Source organism: Callorhinus ursinus, unplaced genomic scaffold (assembly GCF_003265705.2).
Source record: "Callorhinus ursinus isolate GAN/ISIS: 27379988/994484 unplaced genomic scaffold, GSC_fseal_2.0 scaffold34, whole genome shotgun sequence".
NCBI classification, from domain to species: Eukaryota; Metazoa; Chordata; class Mammalia; order Carnivora; family Otariidae; genus Callorhinus; species Callorhinus ursinus.
Window position 1 is genome coordinate 8,862,176 of NW_027397096.1, and position 20,469 is coordinate 8,882,644.

General features: G+C 40.3%; 1 protein-coding gene across 6 annotated transcripts in view; it reads left to right on the forward strand.

Moving 5' to 3' along the window:
• The window catches only part of LOC112808263 (schlafen family member 5-like), a 52,533-nt gene that overhangs the window by 11,265 nt on the left and 20,799 nt on the right, over positions 1-20,469 (forward strand). For 3 of the 6 annotated variants that reach the window (XM_025851286.2, XM_025851287.2, XM_025851285.2), the window contains 3 exons: positions 5,675-6,729; positions 7,761-7,886; positions 19,403-20,123. In XM_025851286.2, the coding sequence (XP_025707071.1) occupies positions 5,715-6,729; positions 7,761-7,886; positions 19,403-20,123 (1,862 nt within the window). In that variant the 5' untranslated portion in view covers positions 5,675-5,714. The other 3 variants (XM_025851288.2, XM_073879443.1, XR_012374434.1) reach the window with 3 other exon arrangements.

A 20,469-nucleotide genomic window follows, 5' to 3' on the forward strand; every position in this document is an offset into this window, starting at 1 on the left:
GTGTTAACGTCCCCCACTATTATTGTATTGTTGTCAATGTGTTTCTTCACTTTTGTTATTAATTGCCTTATAAAATTCGCTGCTCCCATGTTAGGGGCATAGATTTACAATTGTAGATCTTCTTGTTGGATAGACCCTTTAGGTAGGATATAGTGTCCTTCTTCATCTCTTATTACAGTCTTTGGTATAAAATCTAATTTGTCTGATATAAGGATTGCCACCCCAGCTTTCTTTTGGTGTCCATTAGCATGGTAAATTATTTTCCACCCCCTCACTTTCAACCTGGGGGTGTCTTTGGGTCTAAAATGAGTCTCCTGCAGACAGCATATTGATGGGTCTTGGTTTTTAATCCAATCTGATAGCCTGTGTCTTTTGATTGAGGCATTTAGCCCATTTACATCCAGGGTAACTAATGAAAGGCATGAAAATAGTGCCACTGTATTGTCTGTAGGTGACTGTTACTGTATATTGTCTGTGTTCCTTTCTGATCTATGCTGCTTTTAGGCTCTCTCTTTGCTTAGAGGACCCCTTTCAGTATTTCTTGGAGGGCTGGTTTTGTGTTTGCAAATTCCTTTAGTTTTGGTTTGTCCTGGAAGCTTTTTATCTCTCCTTCTATTTTCAATGACAGCCTAGCTGGATATAGTATTCTTGGCTGCATATTTTTCTCGTTTAGTGCTCTGAAGATATCATGCCAGTCCTTTTTGGCCTGCCAGGTCTCTGTGGATAGGTCTGTTGCCAATCTAATATTTCTACCATTATAGGTTACATATCTCTTCTCCCGAGCTGCTTTCCGGATTTCCTCTTTGTCTCTGAGACTCGTAAGTTTTACTTTTAGATGTCGGGGTGTTGACCTATTTTTATTGATTTTGAGAGGGGTTCTCTGTGCCTCCTGGATTTTGATGCCTGTTTCCTTCCCCACATTAGGGAAGTTCTCTGTTATAATTTGCTCTAATATACCTTCTGCCTCTCTCTCTCTTTCTTCTTCTTCTGGGATCCCAATTATTCTAATGTTGTTTCGTCTTATGGTATCGCTTATCTCTTGAATTCTGCCCTCGTGATCCAGTAGTTGTTTATCTCTCTTTTTCTCAACTTCTTTATTCTCCATCATTTGGTCTTCTATATCGCTGATTCTCTCTTCTGCCTCATTTATCCTAGCAGTTAGTGCCCCCATTTTTTATTGCACCTCCTTAATAGCCTTTTTGATTTCGATTTGGTTAGATTTTAGTTTTTTATTTCTCCAGAAAGGGTTTCTCTAATAACTTCCATGCTTTTTTCAGGCCCAGCTAATAGTATCTTTAAAATCATGATTCTGAACTCTAGGTCCGACATCGTACTAATGTCCGTATTGAGTAGGTCCCTGGCAGACGGTACTACCTCTTGTTCTTTTTCTTGAGGTGATTTTTTTTGTCTTGTCATTTTATCCAGAGGAGAATAGATGAATGACAGAACAAAACGCTAACAGGGTAACAACGTCCTCAGAAAATATACTCTAGACAAATCAGAAAAGACCTGAAACCAGGGGGAAAGAAAGGGAAAGAAAGAGAAAAAAAAAGAAAAAGATAAAAACAAACAAAAGCAGAAGAAAACAATAAAAAACAGAATATGATCAAATATGATCAGGCTGGTGAATAGGTCAGTGCCACACACTAGATTTTGGGTGTATTTTGGTCTGTTAGAAGAACGTGCCTCCCAAATTTTAAAGAAAGAAAGACTTACATATGTATAAAATAACGGTTGTTACAATGAAGGGATGGAATATGACTGTAAAGATGAAAATTATAAAAAATTTCATAAAAGGAATTGATAAGAAGTTGTTTGAAAAAAGAAAGAAGAGGATTTAAGAAAGAAAGAAAGAAAGAAAGAAAGAAAGAAAGAAAGAAAGAAAGAAAAAAGTGGGAGAGAATATGATCAGGCAGGAGACTAAAACAAAGCCATACACTAGAGATTTAGGGTATATTTTGATCTGTTAGAAGAAACTGTATCTCAAAATTTTAAAAAGAGAATAACTTATATATATATATATATGCCAAAAATAAGGGTAACTACTATGAAGGGATAGGATATGACTCTAAAAATGAAAAATAAATTTTTTTTTTAAAAAAGGGATTAATAAGATGTTGGTTGAAAAAGGGAAAAAGAAAAATTTAAAAAAAAACAGTTAAAAAATTAACTTTGAAAAACTAATGAATTATGGTAAGAAAGCCATGAATTCTATGTGCAGTATTCCCCTAGCGCTGGAGTTCTCCCGTTCTCCTGGATCGGTAAACTTGGTCTTGGCTTGCTGGCTGTTCGTGCTGATCTTCTGGGGGAGGGGCCTGTTGCCGTGGTTCCCAAATGTCTTTGCCGGAGGCGGAATTGCCCCGCCCTTGTCGGTCCGGGCTAAGCAAGCTGCTCGGGTTTGCTCTCAGGAGCTTTTGTTCCCTGCAAGCTCTCGGTACAGCTTTAGAGGATGAGAGTGAAAATGGCTGCCTCCCAATCTCGCCCCAGGGGAAGCAAGAACTCGGGGCTCCGCTCCTCGGTGTGCCCCCAAAGAAAAGCAGTCACTCCTGTCTCCCTGGTCTCCGGCCGCACTCCGTGCTCACCCAGCCTGTGACCGAGCGTTTCTATCTCTGGCTCCCGACCCTGTGTGCAGTCTCCAAACCCAGCAGGTCCCTGCGGTGCGCTTCCGCGCCGCTCCTCCCCAGGAAGGAAGGGGAGTCTCCCCAGCTCTGCTGCCTGTTGGGTCCCTGCTGGAGGAGCAGTGGCCGGAGTGGGCCGCGGATCACAGTTTATGGCCACCCCGAGCTGAGAGCCCGCGCCTCGGCTCCGTCTCTGCAGCCGGCTTCCCCGCTCCGATACCCGGGAGCTCTGCCGCACTCAGGCACCCCCGGTCTTTCTGTGACCCCGAGAGTCCTGAGACCACACTGTCCCGCGAGGTTTCCACCCCCCGCTTAGCCACTGGAGTGACGTCCCTCCGCGGAGCCGACTTCTAAAAGTTCCGATTTTGTGCTCCGCGGCTCTAGCACTTGCCAGAAGCGGCCGACGGAGGCCCCCTCTCCCGCCGTCTATCCTCCTGAATATCGCCTCGGATTCACTTCTCCGCACGTCCTACCTCCCAGAAAGTGGTTGCTTTTCTGTTCAGAGAGTTGTTGCTATTCTTTTCTTCGATCTCCTGTTCAGTTCGTAGGCGTTCAGAATGGTTTGATCCCTATCCAGCTGAATTCCTGAGACCAGACGAAATCCAGGTCTCCTATTCCTCCGCCATTTTGTGCCGCCTCCCTGAGTAACTGTTTTTAATTCTGTTTGGTATGTACTTTAGAGTAGAATTGCTGGGTCTTATGGTAATTCTTTGTTTAACTTTTTGAAGAATCTCCAAACTACTTTCCACAATGGTTGCGTCATTTTGCATTCTTACCAGCGGTGTATGCTGATCCCAATTTCTCTAAATCCTCACTGACTCTTATTTTCATTTTCTCACCACCACCATCATCATCATCACCATCACCATTCTAATAGGTGTGAGGTGGTATCTCATTGTGGTTGTGGTTTGCATTTCCCTAATGACTAATAGTATTGAGCACCTTTTCACATGCTTAATGGTCTTTGTTCCTCTTCTTTGGAAAAACATCTGTTCAAGTCCTTTGTCCATTTAAAAAATTGATGGTCTTCTTGTTATTAACGGAATTTTTGAAAGGTATTCTCCCTGGGTATAGAACTCTAGGTTCATAATTCTCTTTTCTTCTTTCATTGGTTTAAAGATGTTGATCCATTATCTTTTTGCTTTGTTTCTGACAAAAACTTCTAACGTCATTCTCTGTTCTTTGTGTAATGTATCTTTTTCCTCTGGTTGCTTTGAAGATTTTCTCTTTATCTTTGGCTTTGATCAAGTAAATTTTGATGCACTTTGGTGTAGTTTTCGTGTTTCTAGTACTTGGAGCTTGTTGAATATCTTGGATCTTGATCTTAATTTTTTGCACGTTACATCAAATTTGGAAAATTTCCAGCCATTATTTGTTTAAAAATATTTTTGTTGTTTCAGACAGGAAAGTAATCTGGTCCCTGGTATTCTGTTCTGTCTGGGAGTGGAAGTCTCTTATATTTAGTTTTGAAAGTCAAAGTTTCATAAGACATAGTGAGAAAATCAGGGCCCTTTATTCTGCCTCCTTCTTCTGCTCTCTAGGCAACCTCTTGTCTCTTTGGCTTTTTCTTTCAAGCAATGTTAGGTATATTTCTAAACCACATGCTCATGCTCACACATCTCCCGTGTCCCCTTTTAGATACTGTCTTTTTCCAGAGCTGATCTCGCTCCCTCCCACTTCACTACCCTTTCACACTTCACTACCCTTTCTCTCCCCACATCCTGCCAGTATGATGATACCATTTCTGATCAGAACAATATTGAGAGTTGATAACATTATGATTGTCATTTTGTTCACAGCTATGCCATATCATGGCTTATGGCTATGTTTTCTCCTTTATACTATTTTTCATTTTAAACTTAGAGTTATTGTCTTATCTTTGTGTTTACATATTTTCCTAAGTTCCTATTACTCGTCCACCCCCAAACTCTCTACCTCTTCAGCTGACTAACTCATTAAGCAGTCCATCAGCTGTACAGTCTCACGTGCCACCTACTGAAGTCTGCTGCCATCTTGCTCCCATTCTGGCTGGTGATCTTCTAGGCCTGCCCCACAGCTGTCACTCTGGGGTCTCCCTTCACACTTGTCCAGGGGATTGTGTTTGCTTCTCTCTTGGGTTGGATCTTTTGTTCCCTGCATCGAGCTTTTGAGGAAGGAAGTTGGGGGGGGGGGCGGTGTCAGATAGCATGACAGCTTCGTTCACAGCAAAGTACCCTTGATAGAGGATTGTGTAATGATGTGTGAGTTGGTCTAGTTGCTCCCTCTCTTTCCTCAGTTGCCACGGATGAATCAAATATTGGCAGCTGTGGGGATGTGCATCACTCACACTTGCTCTTCTGTCCTGAGGTGTGGTTGGCAAAGATGGTGTGTCTGCACACTGTCACTCAGTTTAGGAAATGTCAAAAGCCCACCTTTACCCGCCAGCTTGGTTGATCCAAACAGTCAATAATTTGTCTGTTAGTTTCAAACAAATTGTATATATACTTATATTTAATTTACATATATTTTTGCACGAGATGAGAACTGCTTGGACCAGGGAAACCTAAAGGGTCTGTTCCATAGCAACAGTGACAAATTACCAACTCAATCAGATTTGCTCCTTCTTCAGATTGGGCTACAAAATAATCTAAGAATTGCCCAGGTCTCAATGGGAGGAGAAAGAGCACCAAGAAAAGCAATAAACATCAACATACCCCAGAGACACCTCTGACAGTGAAAGCCTTCCACTTGCATTCCAGCTTCAGTCCTCATGTATCTACAATTTCTTGTTTTCTGCAGGTGAACTGGGAGACACTGCCCTCAGAGATCTTGGTACAAACAGTTGCTAAAATCATAGCATAAAAATAGCCTCTTGATCGTTTCTCCGGTGGTAGTGGGCTTCCGGCAGACTTAGCTCCTCCCCCTGTCCTCCACACTTACTTCATGCATGAGCCTGGCTTCAAACTCTGTGGGCAGAAAGGAAGTGACCAGCTTCAGAAAAGTGGCCTCAAACTGTCGGTTTTCTCGCTTTCCCTCGTCTTGCCCTATTCTAATGTTCTGTCTTCCTGTTTTTTTAGGAGAACCTTTCAGGATAGGAACGGGACAAGTGCCGAGAAGATGAGTGTCAAGGTGGATTTGGAAACAAAGTTTGCCGAATGTGTCTTAAATGTAGGAAAGGTCATCCTTGGGAACAAACAAAGGAACGAGATGAGGCCTCAACTGCAGAAGAAACAGAATAAAATCATCATGAATGCAATCTGTGCTCTGCTGAATTCTGGTGGCGGAGTGGTCAAGGCTGAGATCGAGAACAAAGACTACAGTTACCAAATCCATGGCGTAGGACTGAAAATGCCTTCAATTTTTAACGGCTATTTAGATGAGATGCAGCAGGGAGACCTCTTTTTTATTTTTGTGAAGTCATGGAATGCCGAGGCCTCTGGCGTACGACTGGCAACCTTGTCCTCCAATCTGTACCACAGATACAGAGCATCGACTGATGTCATGAATTCTCAGGAAGCACTGGCGTTCCTCAAAGGGAGAACTCAGACTCTTGTGAATACTAATGATTCCAGTTCGTTAAGCCCCCAGAAAGTTCGAGCTGGTGTACAAGATGATGGTAACATAAGGGCCTCAGCTGCTGCTTTATTTGCTAGAACTCACCTTCAGTTCCTAGAAGAGCTCAACTTTACTACGTCCCTCCACGTTGAATTTAAAATGTTCTCAACAGAGGTGTCCCAGTGCTTTAACGAGAGTCTCCCCAGTTGTGTGTCTGCATTTGCAAACACCGAAGGAGGGTATATATTTTTTGGTGTGTGTGATGAGACCAAGCAAGTCATTGGATGTGAAAAGGAGAAAGTAGATCTTGTCGCCTTGTCTCATTCTATTGATTGCTGTATTAGGAAACTACCTGTCCATCATTTCTGTACACAGAGGCATGAGATAAAATATGCTGTCAAATTCCTTGAAGTGCACAGGAAAGGGGCCCTCCATGGATATGTCTGTGCAATCAAGGTGGAACGATTTTGCTGTGCAGTGTTTGCCGAAGTGCCAAGTTCCTGGCAGGTGAAGGACAATCGTGTGAAACAGCTGGTCACAAAGGAATGGATAGCTTGGATGATGGAGGCTGATCCAGGTCAGGGAGAAGAATCCACAACGATTGCAATGTTCGCTGGGGGCAAGGGGGAGAGGTGGGGAGGGAGGAAGGGGGATATTATTTTAGAATCTAGGGAAAGAGAGGTACTCTCTGAATTGCAGATGCTTGATTTATTCTTTCCAATTGCTACAGTTGGTAGGTCACTGCACTTCATTCCCTCTGCCCATTTTGAATACCCAGCATTCAACAAAAAGATGTTGCCTTGGGCTAGTAGACCTACTAGAGGTTGGTGCAGGGGGCTGTCTGACCTAGTAATTTTTATTTTCATACCCTTTCTTGTGTTCTTATTCAGGTCTCTTCTTTTCCTTTCTGAATATGAATTCATTTAATTATTTAGGAAATTCTCTTCCACACATACATATGTGTCCTCTTTAACTTACTGCCACTTTCCCCTGCCTTTCCATTTGCCTGAGTATACTGCCACTTTCCCCCTGCCTGAATTAAACATTCTCCCTTTCTCATTGCCCCACTTCCATTCTGAACTCAAATACGACCTATCCATGGCTGGCCCCTTCCTTTCTGACCTTTCCTTTTCAGAGCCAACATGTGATGCTAACCATGACTGATAAACCAAAGCAAGTGTTGGTGATGTGCATCCCCCTTGGAAAAGGAAAGCCCAGGATGAAATTGGACAAAATAAATTAGTGGTAACTTCTCCAGAAGTCCAGAAAAACAAAGTCCATTTCAGAGTCTTCTCAGAAATCTGTATCTATTGACCTTTCTACCTTCTAAAACTACATTTAAAAACATAAACATTCTAAAAATATAAAGTTTGTTTCAATAGAATACAATTAAAATTAAAAATGAAAACTAGTGCTCCATACTGGTACATCCCCCCACTCCCCCAAGATATAAGTAGGCTTTCCTAAGCTGACTTAGGATGTAGACACAAGGATCTGCAGGCCAAAGCTTTGAGTTCCAAGATGAAGTGAAAGGCTTTGCAACACAGCTCAGCTATAAGTTGGCGTCTGCCTTTTTGCATATTGAACTCTTGCTTCTTGTTTCCCAAGATCTTTCCAGATTTTCTGAGATGGTCCTTGCACTGAGTTTGTCATCCAGCACACCACGTAGCAGGACTGTGTGCACTCATAAGAATTTTGAATGTCTGAAAGAACAGCAAAAACGTTACTTTCCAGGTAATTAATCTCTGGTTGCTTTGGAATGTGTTGGTTGTTCCTTCATATGCAAAAGAGAATAAAACTAGACTTCTATTTATATTATATATATATATATGCTATTTATATAAATCAATTCCAGAAGGTTTCAGGACTTAAATGTCAGGAACAAGCCTTTTGAACTTTTAGAAAGAGAGGAAGAGATATCCATGAGTAATTTTGTGTCATTGAGATAGGAAAGGATTTCCTAAACTAGATGTAAAAGTATTAACCTTAAACGAAAAGATTGATAAGTTTCACTACATTAAAGTTAAGAACTTCTGTTCCTCAAAAGATATCTTAAAGAGAGTGAAAAGATTCAACTAGGAGAAGATTGCAAATCCACGTAGCTGACAAAAGATTGGTATCAAGAATATATAACGAACTTACACAATTTTTTAAGAGGACAAACCATCCAGTAGACAGATGAACAATAGTGATAAAGATATATTTCTCAGAAAAGGAAATGCATATGTCCAATGAACTTATGAAGAGATGTTCAAGCCATCAGCAATGAACGAAATGCACAAAACCACAAGTAGATACCATCTTACACCATTTAATTGAAATACCAGATGTTGGAGAGGTTGTGAGTATCAGAATCTGCTGTACATTGCTGCTATGAATTCAGTGGGCTTAATCCCTTTGGAAAACAAATTTGGCATTACCTTGTATAGTTGGTCATTTGCATACTTTACCAGGTAGTAATTCTTTCTAGTTTCTAGTGCAAAATGTGTACGTGTGCATCAGATGTATATAATTGGAGAGATCCCTGTGACTTCTCATAGATTACTATTTGTAATAGCCCCAAACAGGAAACAACCAAATTATCTATTGTCACAACAATGGATAAATATATTGTAGTATATTCACATAGTGGAATATTATTCAGTGGTGAAAATGAATGTACTACAAATATATGCAAGCACAAGGCTGAATCTGAGTGATATGTAAGTACCTTACTCATAGATTTACCCAATTCTTTTATTGATTGTATAGTGTTTCATAGTATTCCTAAACATGGATGTTATTAATTTTAGCTACTTTTATTGTGAAATACATTATACATACAGAAAGTACATAGAACAAAGATATAACTTAATAAATAACTAGGCAGTGAGGAGCACCTGGTTGGCTCAGTTGGGGGAGTGTGTGACTCTTGATCTCAGGGTTGTGAGTTTGAGCCTCACAGTGGATGTAGAGATTACTTAAATAAATAACACTTTTAAAAAACAGTTATTATGCAGTGAATCCTGTGTAACCACCACCTAGGTAAAAAAAAATATATATAGAACTTTGCAAACTCCCCTGCTACAACTTCTTTAACCAGTCCTTTCTTTTATAGAATTTTATATATCTAATTTTTTCTATTTTAAACAATGCTACAATATACATTTTTCTAAAAATGCCTTGAGGTATTCCTTAAAGATAAATTCCAAGTAGTAACAATCGCTTGTAAATTTAGGTGAGCATTGCCAAATTGTAATTCAAAACATATACAAGAATATGCTTTCCCCAAATTGTATTACCATGGCACTTCTCTTCTAGAAGAAGCTTAGAATCATTTTGTTCCACCAAAAAGAGAAGGACAGGTTGAAATTATTTTGATGGTAACTACATGAAATTGATAAATGATTTGGGGGAAGAATTGTCATTTTACAACAGTGAATTTTCTTATAGTTGAACATGGGATGTTTGGCCACTTTAATTAAAGTCTTCTTTTACTATATTTCATCAAACTTAAGAAAACAATATTGCACTATTATTTTATTTACCACTAAAAGAGAAAATATTACCAATTAAATTAGAAGATGTATCTTGATTTCAGAGATGTTAAAGTACATTTATAATCAGCAAAATATGATACATCTCTCAATTGTTTCAAAGTTTTATCTGTATTGTTACTATATATGTTAAATTTTATTCCTAGAATGATAAGTCAGTCATAAAAAGACAAATACCTATGTCACTCCTATGTGGAACTTAAGAAACAAAACGAAGAAAAAAAAAGAGACAAACCAAAAAACAGACTCTTAACGGTAGAGAACAAACTGGTGGATACCAGAGGGGAGGTGGGGGGGAAATGGTTGAAATAGGTGATGGGGATTAAGAGTACATTTATCATGGGGCGTCTGGGTGGCTCAGTCAGTTGGGCAGCTGCCTTCGGCTCGGGTCTTGGTCCCGGGGTCCTGGGATCGAGCCCCGCATCAGGCTCCCTGTTCAGCGGGAAGCCTGCTTCTCCCTCTCCCATTCCCTCTGCTTGTGTTCCCTCTCTTCCTGTGTCTCTGTCTGTCAAATAAATAAATAAAATCTTTAAAAAAAAAAAGAGTACATTTATCATAATGAGCACCTAATAGAGAATTGTTGAATCACTATATTGTACACCTGAAACAAATATAACACTGTGTGTTAACTACACTAGAATTAAAAATTTTTTAATTGATTACTAGACAGATCTTTGTATGATAATAATTTCTGATTGTGAATTGCTGGCATGTGAGAAAGCTCTTAGTTTAAAAATATACAGTATACCATTTCCAGACATTTTACTTAATAATCTTGTTAATGCAAAAATAAAGATAATTTTGAAATAACTTTTCCTATATTTATACATGTTATTTCTTTACTTGGTTTAATTCACTGGCCAACAATTCCAAAATGATGTTAAATCAAAATAGTAAGAGGAGAAGCCCTTAGTTTAGTTCACTTTTTTTTTAAGTAGGCTCCACACCCAGCATGGAGCCCAATGTGGGACTTGAACTCATGATCCTGAGATCAAGACCTGAGCTGAGATCAAGAGTCAGATGCTTAACCAACTGAGCCACCCAGGCACTCCCAGTTTATTCCACTTTAATAAAAAAAAAACTTTAGTATTTGTCTGATCCCAGACAAACTGTACTGGTATGCCCAATTACTTGCTAAATACTCAATGTACCACAGGTATCCCAAACTGAGCATTTCCAAAATCAATCTTCCACTCTGACAATCTTCTATTTCTCCTGTATATTCTGCATATTATTCTGTATTAAGTATTCTTTTTCTGCCATTTCTTCCACATTATCTCTATGAATCAGAGAGTCCATCCTGCATCCAGCCAAGCACAGAAATCTGTGTTCATCCTTGTCTCTTCCCCCTACCCTGGATTCAAAACTCAAATTTTGTGTTTATTTGATTTTTTTTTTTTCTGGGGCAAAGGTTCATAGATCTGCTTAGATTCCAAATTTGGGATTGTGATGTGAAAAGGTTTAAGAAACTTTTTTCTACATATAAAAAAGCCAAAACTTTTTTTTAAAGAACACTTTTAAAAATTAATTTTAAAATTTACATGTATAAAAGGGACTTTTTTCTTATACAGTTCTAAGGGTCTTGAAATATATAGATTCATGTAACCACTACCAGAGTTAAGATACAGAATAATTCCATCACCCAAAAAAGACCCCTTCACACTGCCACTCTGTGGTCAAACTCTCCAATCCCTAGCCCTCAGCAGCCATTGATCTATTTTCCATCCTTATCATTTTGCCTTTCACACAATGTCGTGTAGGACACATCATATAGTTTATAACCTTTGCTAGGCTTTTTTCCCAGATTTATGGAGATATAATTGACATTTAACATCATGTATAAGGTGTACAGCATGATGTTTTATTTTTTTAAAAAGGTTTTATTTTTCGGGGCGCCTGGGTGGCTCAGTTGGTTAAAAAGGTTTTATTTTTCTAAGTAATCTCTACAACCAGTGGGGGTTTCAAACTCATAACCACAAAATCAAGAATTGCGTGCTCCACCAATTGAGCCAGCCAGGCACCCCCAGCATGATTTTTTTCATACATGTATATATTGCAAAATGACGACCACAATTAGGTTAATTAACATAAACATCACTTCACATAATTACCGAGTATGTGTGTGTGTGTGTGGTGAGAACATTTACGTTCTCTCTTAGCAACCTACGGATATATAACACAGTATTTTTTTATTATTTTTTTATTAACCTATAATGTATTATTTGTTTCAGGGTACAGGTCTGTGATTCATCAGTCTTACACAAATCACAGCGCTCACCATTGTACATACCCTCCCCAATGTCCATCACCCAGCCACCCCATCCCTCCCACCCCCACCACTCCAACAACCCTGTTTGTTTCCTGAGATTAAGAGTCTCTTATGGTTTATGTGTCTCTCTGGTTTCATCTTGTTTCATTTTTTTCCTCCCTTCCCCTATGGTCGGTCCTCTGTCTTGTTTCTCAAATTCCTCATATCGTTGAGATCATATGATACTTGTGTTCTCTGATTGACTTATTTCGCTTAGCATAATACCCTCTAGTTCCATCCACATCGTTGCAAATGGCAAGATTTCATTTTTTTTAATGGCTGCATAATATTCCATTATATATATACCACATCTTCTTTATCCATTCATCTGTCGATGAACATCTTGGCTCTTTCCATAGTTTGGCTATTGTGGACATTGCTGCTATAAACATCGGGGTGCACGTACCCCTTCAGATCACTACATTTGTAACTTTGTGGTAAATACCCAGTAGTGTAATTGCTGGGTCATAGGGTAGCTCTATTTTTAACTTTTTGAGGAACCTCCATACTGTTTTCCAGAGTGGTTGCACCAGCTTGCATTCCCACCAACAGCGTAGGAGGGTTCCCCTTTCTCTGCATCCTGTCGTTTCCTGACTTCTTAGTTTTAGCCATTCTGACTGGTGGAAGGTGGTATCTCACTGAGGTTTTGATTTGGATTTCCCTGATGCTGAATGATGTGGAACATTTTTTCATGTGTCTTTTGGCCATTTGGATGTCTTCTTTGCAGATATGTCTGTTCGTGTCTTCTGCCTATTTCTTGATTGTATTATTTGTTCTTTGGGTGTTGAGTTTGATAAGTTCTTCATAGATTTTGGAGACTAGCCCTTATCTGATATGTCATTTGCAAATATCTTCTCCCATTTTGTCAGTTGTCTTTTGGTTTTGTTGACTGTTCCTTTGCTGTTAAAAAGCTTTTTATCTTGATGAAGTCCCAATAGTTCATTTTTGCCCTTGCTTCCCTTGCCTTTGGCGATGCTTCTAGGAAGAAATTGCTGCGGCTGAGGTCGAAGAGGTTGCTGCCTGTGTTCTCCTCAAGGATTTCGATGGACTTTCGTCTCACATTTAGGTCTTTCATCCATTTTGAGTCTATTTTTGTGTGTGGTGTAAGGAAATGGTCCAGTTTCATTCTGCACGTGGCTGTCCAATTTTCCCAACACCATTTGTTGAAGAGACTGTCTTTTCCATTGGACATTCTTTCCTGCTTTGTCAAAGATTAATTGACCATAGAGTTGAGGGTCCATTTCTGGGCTCTCTATTCTGTTCCATTGATCTATGTGTCTGTTTTTGTGCCAGTACCATACTGTCTTGATGATGACAGCTTTGTAATAGTGCTTGAAGTCCGGAATTCTGATGCCACCAGCCTTGCTTTTCTTTTTCAACATTCCTCTAGCTATTCGGGGTCTTTTCTGGTTCCATACAAATTTTAGGATTATTTGTTCCATTTCTTTGAAAAAAGTGGATGGTATTTTGATAGGGATTGCAATTGAATGTGTAGATCGTCCTGGGTAGCATAGACATTTTCACAATATTTCTTCTTCTGATCAATGAGCATGGAACATTTTTCCATTTCTTTGTGTCTTCCTCAATTTCTTTCATGAGTATTCTATAATTTTCTGAGTACAGATTCTTTGCCTCTTTGGTTAGATTTATTCTAGGTGTCTTATGGTTTTGGGTGCAATTGTAAATGGGATCGACTCCTTAATTTCTCTTTCTTCTGTCTTCTTTTTGGTGTATAGAAATGCAACTGATTTCTGTGCATTGATTTTATATCCTGCCCCTTTACTGAATTCCTGTATGATTTCTAGCAGTTTTGGGGTGGAGTCTTTTGGGTTTTCCACATAAAGTATCATATCATCTGCAAAAAGTGAGAGTTTGACCTCTTTGCCTATTTGGATGCCTTTTATTTCTTTTGTTGTCTGATTGCTGAGGCTAGGACTTCTAGTACTATGTTGAATAGCAGTGGTGATAGTGGACATCCCTGCCATGTTCCTGATCTTAGGGGGAAAAAAATCTGTTTTCCCCCATTGAGTATGATACTCGCTGTGGGTTTTTCATACATGGCTTTTATGATATTGAGGTATGTACCCTCTATCCCTACACTGTGAAAAGTCTTAACCAAGAAAGGATGCTGTACTTTGTCAAGTGCTTTTTCTGCATCTATTGAGAGGATCGTATGGTTCTTGTTCTTTCTTTTATTAATGTACTGTATCACGTTGATTGATTTGCAGATGTTGAACCAACCTTGCAACCCAGGAATAAATCCCATTTGATTGTGGTGAATAATCCTTTTAATGTACTGCTGGATCCTATTGGCTAGTATTTTGGTGAGAATTATTGCATCCATGTTCATCAGGGATATTGGTCTGTAATTCTCCTTTTTGATGGGGTCTTTGTCTGGTTTGGGGATCAAGGTAATGGTGGAGTCATAAAACAAGTTTGGAAGTTTTCCTTCCATTTCCATTTTTGGAACAGTTTCAGAAGAACAGGTATTAATTCTTCTTTAAATGTTTGGTAGAATTCCCCTGGGAAGCCGTCTGGCCCTAGGCTCTTGTTTCTTGGGAGATTTTTGATTACTGCTTTAATTTCCTAACTGGTTATGGGTCTTTTCAGGTTTTCTATTTCTTCCTGGTTCAGTTTTGGTAGTTTATACATCTCTAGGAATGCATTCATTTCTTCCAGGTTATCTAATTTGCTGACATGGAGTTGCTCATAATATGTTCTTATTGTTGTTTGCATTTCTTTGGTGTCGGTTTTGAGCTCTCCTCTTTCATTCATGATTTTACTTATTTGGGTCCTTTCTCTTTTCTTTTTGATAAGTCTGGCCAGGGGTTTATCAATCTTACTAATTCTTTCAAAGAACCAGCTCCTAGTTTTGTTGATCTGATTTACTGTTCTTTTGGTTTCTATTTCATTGATTTCTGCTCTGATCTTTATTATTTTTCTTCTCTTGCTGGGTTTAGGCTTTATTTGCTGTTCTTTCTCCAGCTCCTTTAGGTGTAGGGTTAGGTTGTGTATTTGAGAACTTCGTTTCTTGAGAAAGGCTTGTATTGCTGTATACTTTCCTCTCAGGACTGCCTTTGCTGCATCCCAAAGATTTTGAACAGTTGTATTTTCATTTTCATTTCTTTCCATGAATTTTTAAAAATTCTTCTTTCATTTCCTGGTTGACCCATTCATTCTTTTGTAGGATGCTTTTTAGCCTCCATGTATTTGAGTTCTTTCTGACTTTCCTCTTGTGATTGAGTTCTAGTTTCAAAGCATTTTGGTCCAAAAATATGCAGGGAATGATCCCAATCTTTTGGTACCAGTTGAGACCTGATTTGTGACCTAGGATGTGATGTATTCTGGAGAATATTCCATGTGCACTAGAGAAGAATGTCTATTCTGTTGCTTTGGGATGGAATATTCTGAATATATCTGTGAAGTCCATCTGGTTCAGTGTGTCATTCAAATCTCTTATTTCTTTGTTCATCTTTTGCTTAGATGATCTGTCCATTTCAGTGAGGGTGGTGTTAAAGTTCCCTACTATTATTGTATTATTGTTGATGTGTTTCTTTGATTTTGTTATTAATTGGCTTATAGAACTGGCTGCTCCCATGTTAGGGGGAATAGATATTTAAAATTGTTAGATCTTCTTGTTGGATAGACACTTTAAGGGTGATTTGGTGTCCTTCCTCCTCTCTTATTACAGTCTTTGGTTTAACATCTAATTTGTCTAAGGATTGCACTCCAGCTTTCTTTTGGTGTCCATTAGCATGGGAAATGGTTTTCCACTCCCTCACTTTAAATCTGGAGGGGTCTTTGGGTCTAAAATGAGTCTCTTGCAGACAGCATATTGATGGGTCTTGTTTTTTTATCCAATCTGATACCCTGTGTCTTTAGATTGGGGCATTTAGCCCATTTACACTTAGGATAACTATTGAAAGATATGAATTTAGTGCCATTGTATTGCCTGTAAGGTGACTGTTACTCTATATTGTCTGTGTTCCTTTCTGGTCTGTGTTACTTTTAGGCTCTCTCCTTGCTTAGAGGACCCCTTTCAATATTTCTTGTAAGGTTGGTTTGGTGTTTGCAAATTCTTTAAGTTTTTGTTTGTCCTGGAAGCTTTTTATCTCTCCTTCTATATTCAGTGACAGTCTAGCTGGATATAGTATTCTTGGCTGCATATTTTTCTCGTTTAGTGCTCTGAATATATCATGCCAGTCCTTTCTGGCCTGCCAGGTCTCTGTGGATAGGTCTGCTGCCAATCTAATGTTTCTACCATTATAGCTTACATATCTCTTCTCCCGAGCTGCTTTCAGGATTTTCTCTTTGTCTCTGAGAGTCGTAAGTTTTACTATTAGATGTCAGGTTGTTGACCTATATTTACTGATTTTGAGGGGAGTTCTCTGTGCCTCCTGGATTTTGATTCCTGTTTCCTTCCCCAAATTAGGGAAGTTCTCTGCTATAATTTGTTCCAATATACCTTCTGCCCCTCTCTCTCTTTCTTCTTCTTCTGGGATCCCAGTATTCTAAAGTTGTTTCGCTTATGGTATCACTTATCTCAAATTCTCCCCTCGTGATCTAGCAGTTGTTTATCTCTCTTTTTCTCAGCTTCTTTATTCTCCATCATTTGGTCTTCTATATCACTAATTCTCTCTTCTGTGTCATTTAACCTAGCAGTTAGAGCCTCCATTTTTTACTGCACCTCATTAATACCCTTTGATTTCGACTTGGTAAGATTTTAGTTCTTTTATTTCTCCAGAAAGGGATTCTCTAGTATCTCCTATGCTTTTTTCAAACCCAGCTAGTATCTTTACAATCGTCATTCTGAACTCTAGTTCTGACATCTTACTAATGTCTGTATTAATTAGGTCCCTGGCAGTCCGTACCACCTCTTGTTCTTTTTTTGAGGTGAGTTTTTCCATCTTGTCATTTTGTCCAGATGAGAATAGATGAATGAGAGATCAAAATGCTAAAACGTTAAGAACAACCCCAGAAAAATATACACTAAACAAGTCAAAAGGGACCTGTAACTGGGGGGGAAAGAAAGGGAAAAAAAAAAAAGAGAATATGATGAAGCTGGTGAATAGAACAGAGCCACAGACTAGATTTTGGATGTATTTTGGTCTGTTGGAATAAATTACCTCCTAAAATTTTAAAGAATGAAAAACTTATATATTCTCAAAAAATAAGGTTAAATACAATGAAGGGATAGAATATGACTAAAAATGAAAATTAAAAAAGATTTTTAAAAAGGAATTGATAAGATGTTGGCTGAAAAAGGAAAGAAGAAAAATTCAACTAAAAAATAGAAAAAGAAAAAAAGAAAGAGAAATTAAAAAATTAACTTTGAAAGACTAAAGAGGGGCACCTGGGTGGCTCACTTGGTTGGGAGGCTGCCTTCGGCTCAGGTCATGATCCCAGGGCCCTGGGATCGAGCCCTGCATTGGTCTCCCTGCTCGGTGGGAAGCCTGCTTCTCCCTCTCCCACTCCCCTCTGCTTGTATTCCCTCTGTCGCTGTCTCTCTCTGTCAAATAAATAAAGAAATCTTAAAAAAAAAAAAGAAAGAGAGAGAGAAAGAAGGAAGGAAGGAGGGAAGGAAGGAAGGAAAGAAGAAAGACAGGAAGAAGAAAGACAGGAAGAAGAAAGAAAGAAAGAAAGAAAGAAAGAAAGAAAGAAAGAAAGAAAGAAAGAAGACTAATGACTCATGGTAAAAAAAAAAAAAGCCATGCATTCTATGTGAGATATTCCCCTAGCGCTGGAGTTCTGCCGTTCTCATTGATCGGTAAACTTGGTCTTGGCTGACTGTTCATGCTGATCTTCTTGGGGAGGGTCCTGTTGCCGTGGTTCCCAAATGTCTTTGCCGGAGGCGGAATTGCCCCGCCCTTGTCGGTCCGGGCTAAGTAATCTGCTCGGCTTTGCTCTCAGGAGCTTTTGTTCCCTGCAAGCTCTCCGTTCGGCTTTGGAGGACCAGGGTGAAAATGGTGGCCTCCCAATCTCCACCCGGAGGAGCTGAGAACTCGGGGCCCTGCTCCTCAGTGCGCCCCCAGAGAAAAGCAGTCACTCCCGTCTCCCTGGTCTCCGGCCGCACTCCGTGCTCACCCGGCCTGTGACCGAGCGTTTCTGTCTCTGGCACCCGACCCCGTGTGGAGTCTCCAAACCCAGCAGATCCCTGCGGTGCGCTCCCGCGCCGCTCCTCCCGGGGGAGGAAGGGGAGTCTCCCCGGATCTGCCGCTTGTTGGGTCCCTGCTGGAGGAGCAGTGGCGCAACTGGGCCGCGGATCACAGTTTATGGCAACCCCGAGCTGAGAGCCCGCGCCTCGGCTCCGTCTCTGCAGCCGGCTTCCCCGCTCCGATACCTGGGAGCTCTGCCGCACTCAGGCACCCCTGGTCTTTCTGTGACCCCAAGGGGCCTGAGACCACACTGTCCCGCGAGGGTTCCACCCCCCGCTTAGCCACTGGAGCGACGTCCCTCCGCGGAGCCGACTTCTAAAAGGTCCGATTTTGTGCTCCGCGGCTCTAGCACTTGCCAGAAGCAGCCGACGGAGGCCCCCTCCCTCCACCATCTATCCTCCTGAATATCGCCTTGGATTCACTTCTCCGCACGTCCTACCTTCCAGAAAGTGGTCGCTTCTCTGTTCATAGAGTTGTTGTTATTCTTTTCTTCAGTCTGTTGAGTTCGTAGGTGTTCAGAATGGTTTGATCCCTATCCAGCTGAATTCCTGAGACCAGCTGCTCCACCATCTTGCTCCTCCCACCTATAACACAGTATTGTTAACACTAGTCAGTGTTGCCAGGTGTTAAGATGGCACTATAATGCCTTGTTCCCCATCCTCATTTCCTCCTTTGTGCTTTTCACAACACAAACTTCTTGGAGGTTCTTGCATGGACCTTGCTGTTTCTTGTCTCTGTGCTTTACTCATGAGTCCCCTTTTGCCTGTTTCTCTATTCTCCCATCCTTCGGAAAGCTAACTCACAGCCATCCCTTAAGAAGCAGCTCAGGTGGGAGTCTGCTTCTCCCTCTGACCCTCTTCCCTCTCGTGCTCTCTATCTCTCATTCTCTCTCTCTCAAATAAATAAATAAAATCTTTAAAAAAAAAAAAAAAGAAGCAGCTCAGGTGTCTCCTTTTTCATAAAGACTCATATTTTTTTTTCTCAAGGTGTACCTCTCGTTTGTAATTGCATAATGCTCTGTGCATTTCTTTCCCATTGTATTTACCACTTTGTATAATTATTGTTTCTCTCTGTTATGCCAGTCAATTATCAGCTCCAGCAGACTGGGAATTGCTTGACCTTTTCATTATTAATGCATGCTAGTACTGATACATGGTTGGGCCCAAATATGGAGTGAATCTATTACATATAATGATGATTACTAGCTTGTCTTGGGATTCTCTAATTTATTCCAATTCTTTCCCTGTTTAGTATTATCAGACAGAGTGGTGTATACTCCAGAAAACCTCTACAAGGAACTGTTCTCAAAACATAAAGGACTCAGAGACTTAATAAATAAGGAAATGCACCGTTTCTCTCAAGGAATACTGATTTTTTCTCGAAGCTGGGCTGTGGACTTGGGTCTGCCAGAGAAGCAGGGAGTAATCTGTGATGCTCTTCTGCTTTCCCAGAACAACATCCCACTCCTCTACACCATCCTCAGTGAGTGCAATGCAAGCAGGATGGGCTATTCTATGACAGTCGCCCGTACCTTAAAGCAGAAGCTGGTGAACACAGGTGGCTACACTGGGAAATTGTGCATCACTCCCTTGGTCTTCCTGCTGAATCCTGATAGAACAGCAGAGACTCTTCATTGTTCAGATTTGCCAATTTACCCCGAGTCCTATAACCTTAGAACCACCCAGCACGTGGAAGCTCTGTTACAGTCCCTTGTGATAGTCTTGCTTGGATTCCGATCTTTCTTAAGTGAAGAGCTGGGCTCTGAGGTTTTGAACATACTCACAGATAAACAGTATGAGTTGCTGTCAAAGAACATTCGCATGACCAGAGAACTGTTTATTCATGGCTTACCTGGATCAGGGAAGACCATCCTGGCTCTTAGGATAATGGAGAAGATCAGGAATGTTTTTCACTGTCAACCAAGTGACATTCTTTACATCTGTGAAAATCAGCCCCTGAGGAAGTTTGTGAGGTATGCAGCCTAACTATATCCATTTTCTTTTTTTGGAGTAACTTTGACTGGTTTGGCTTTAAATTCACTTGCTAAAATTCATATTGTATTTACTATGTCTAGAAGAGTTTAAGAGTAGAATTGATGGGTGCCTGGGTGGCTCAGTTGGTTAAGCCTCTGACTCTTGATTTTGGCACAGGTTATGATCTCAGGGTTGTGAGATCGAGCCCTACATTGGCTTCTGCACTGGGTGTGGAGCCTGCTTAAGATTCTCACTCTCTCTCTGCCCCTTACCCCTCTTTAAAAAGGGGGGGGTAGAATTGGCTTCCTTTGTTTGAGTGGGGAAACCTGACTATGTTTCTTACAT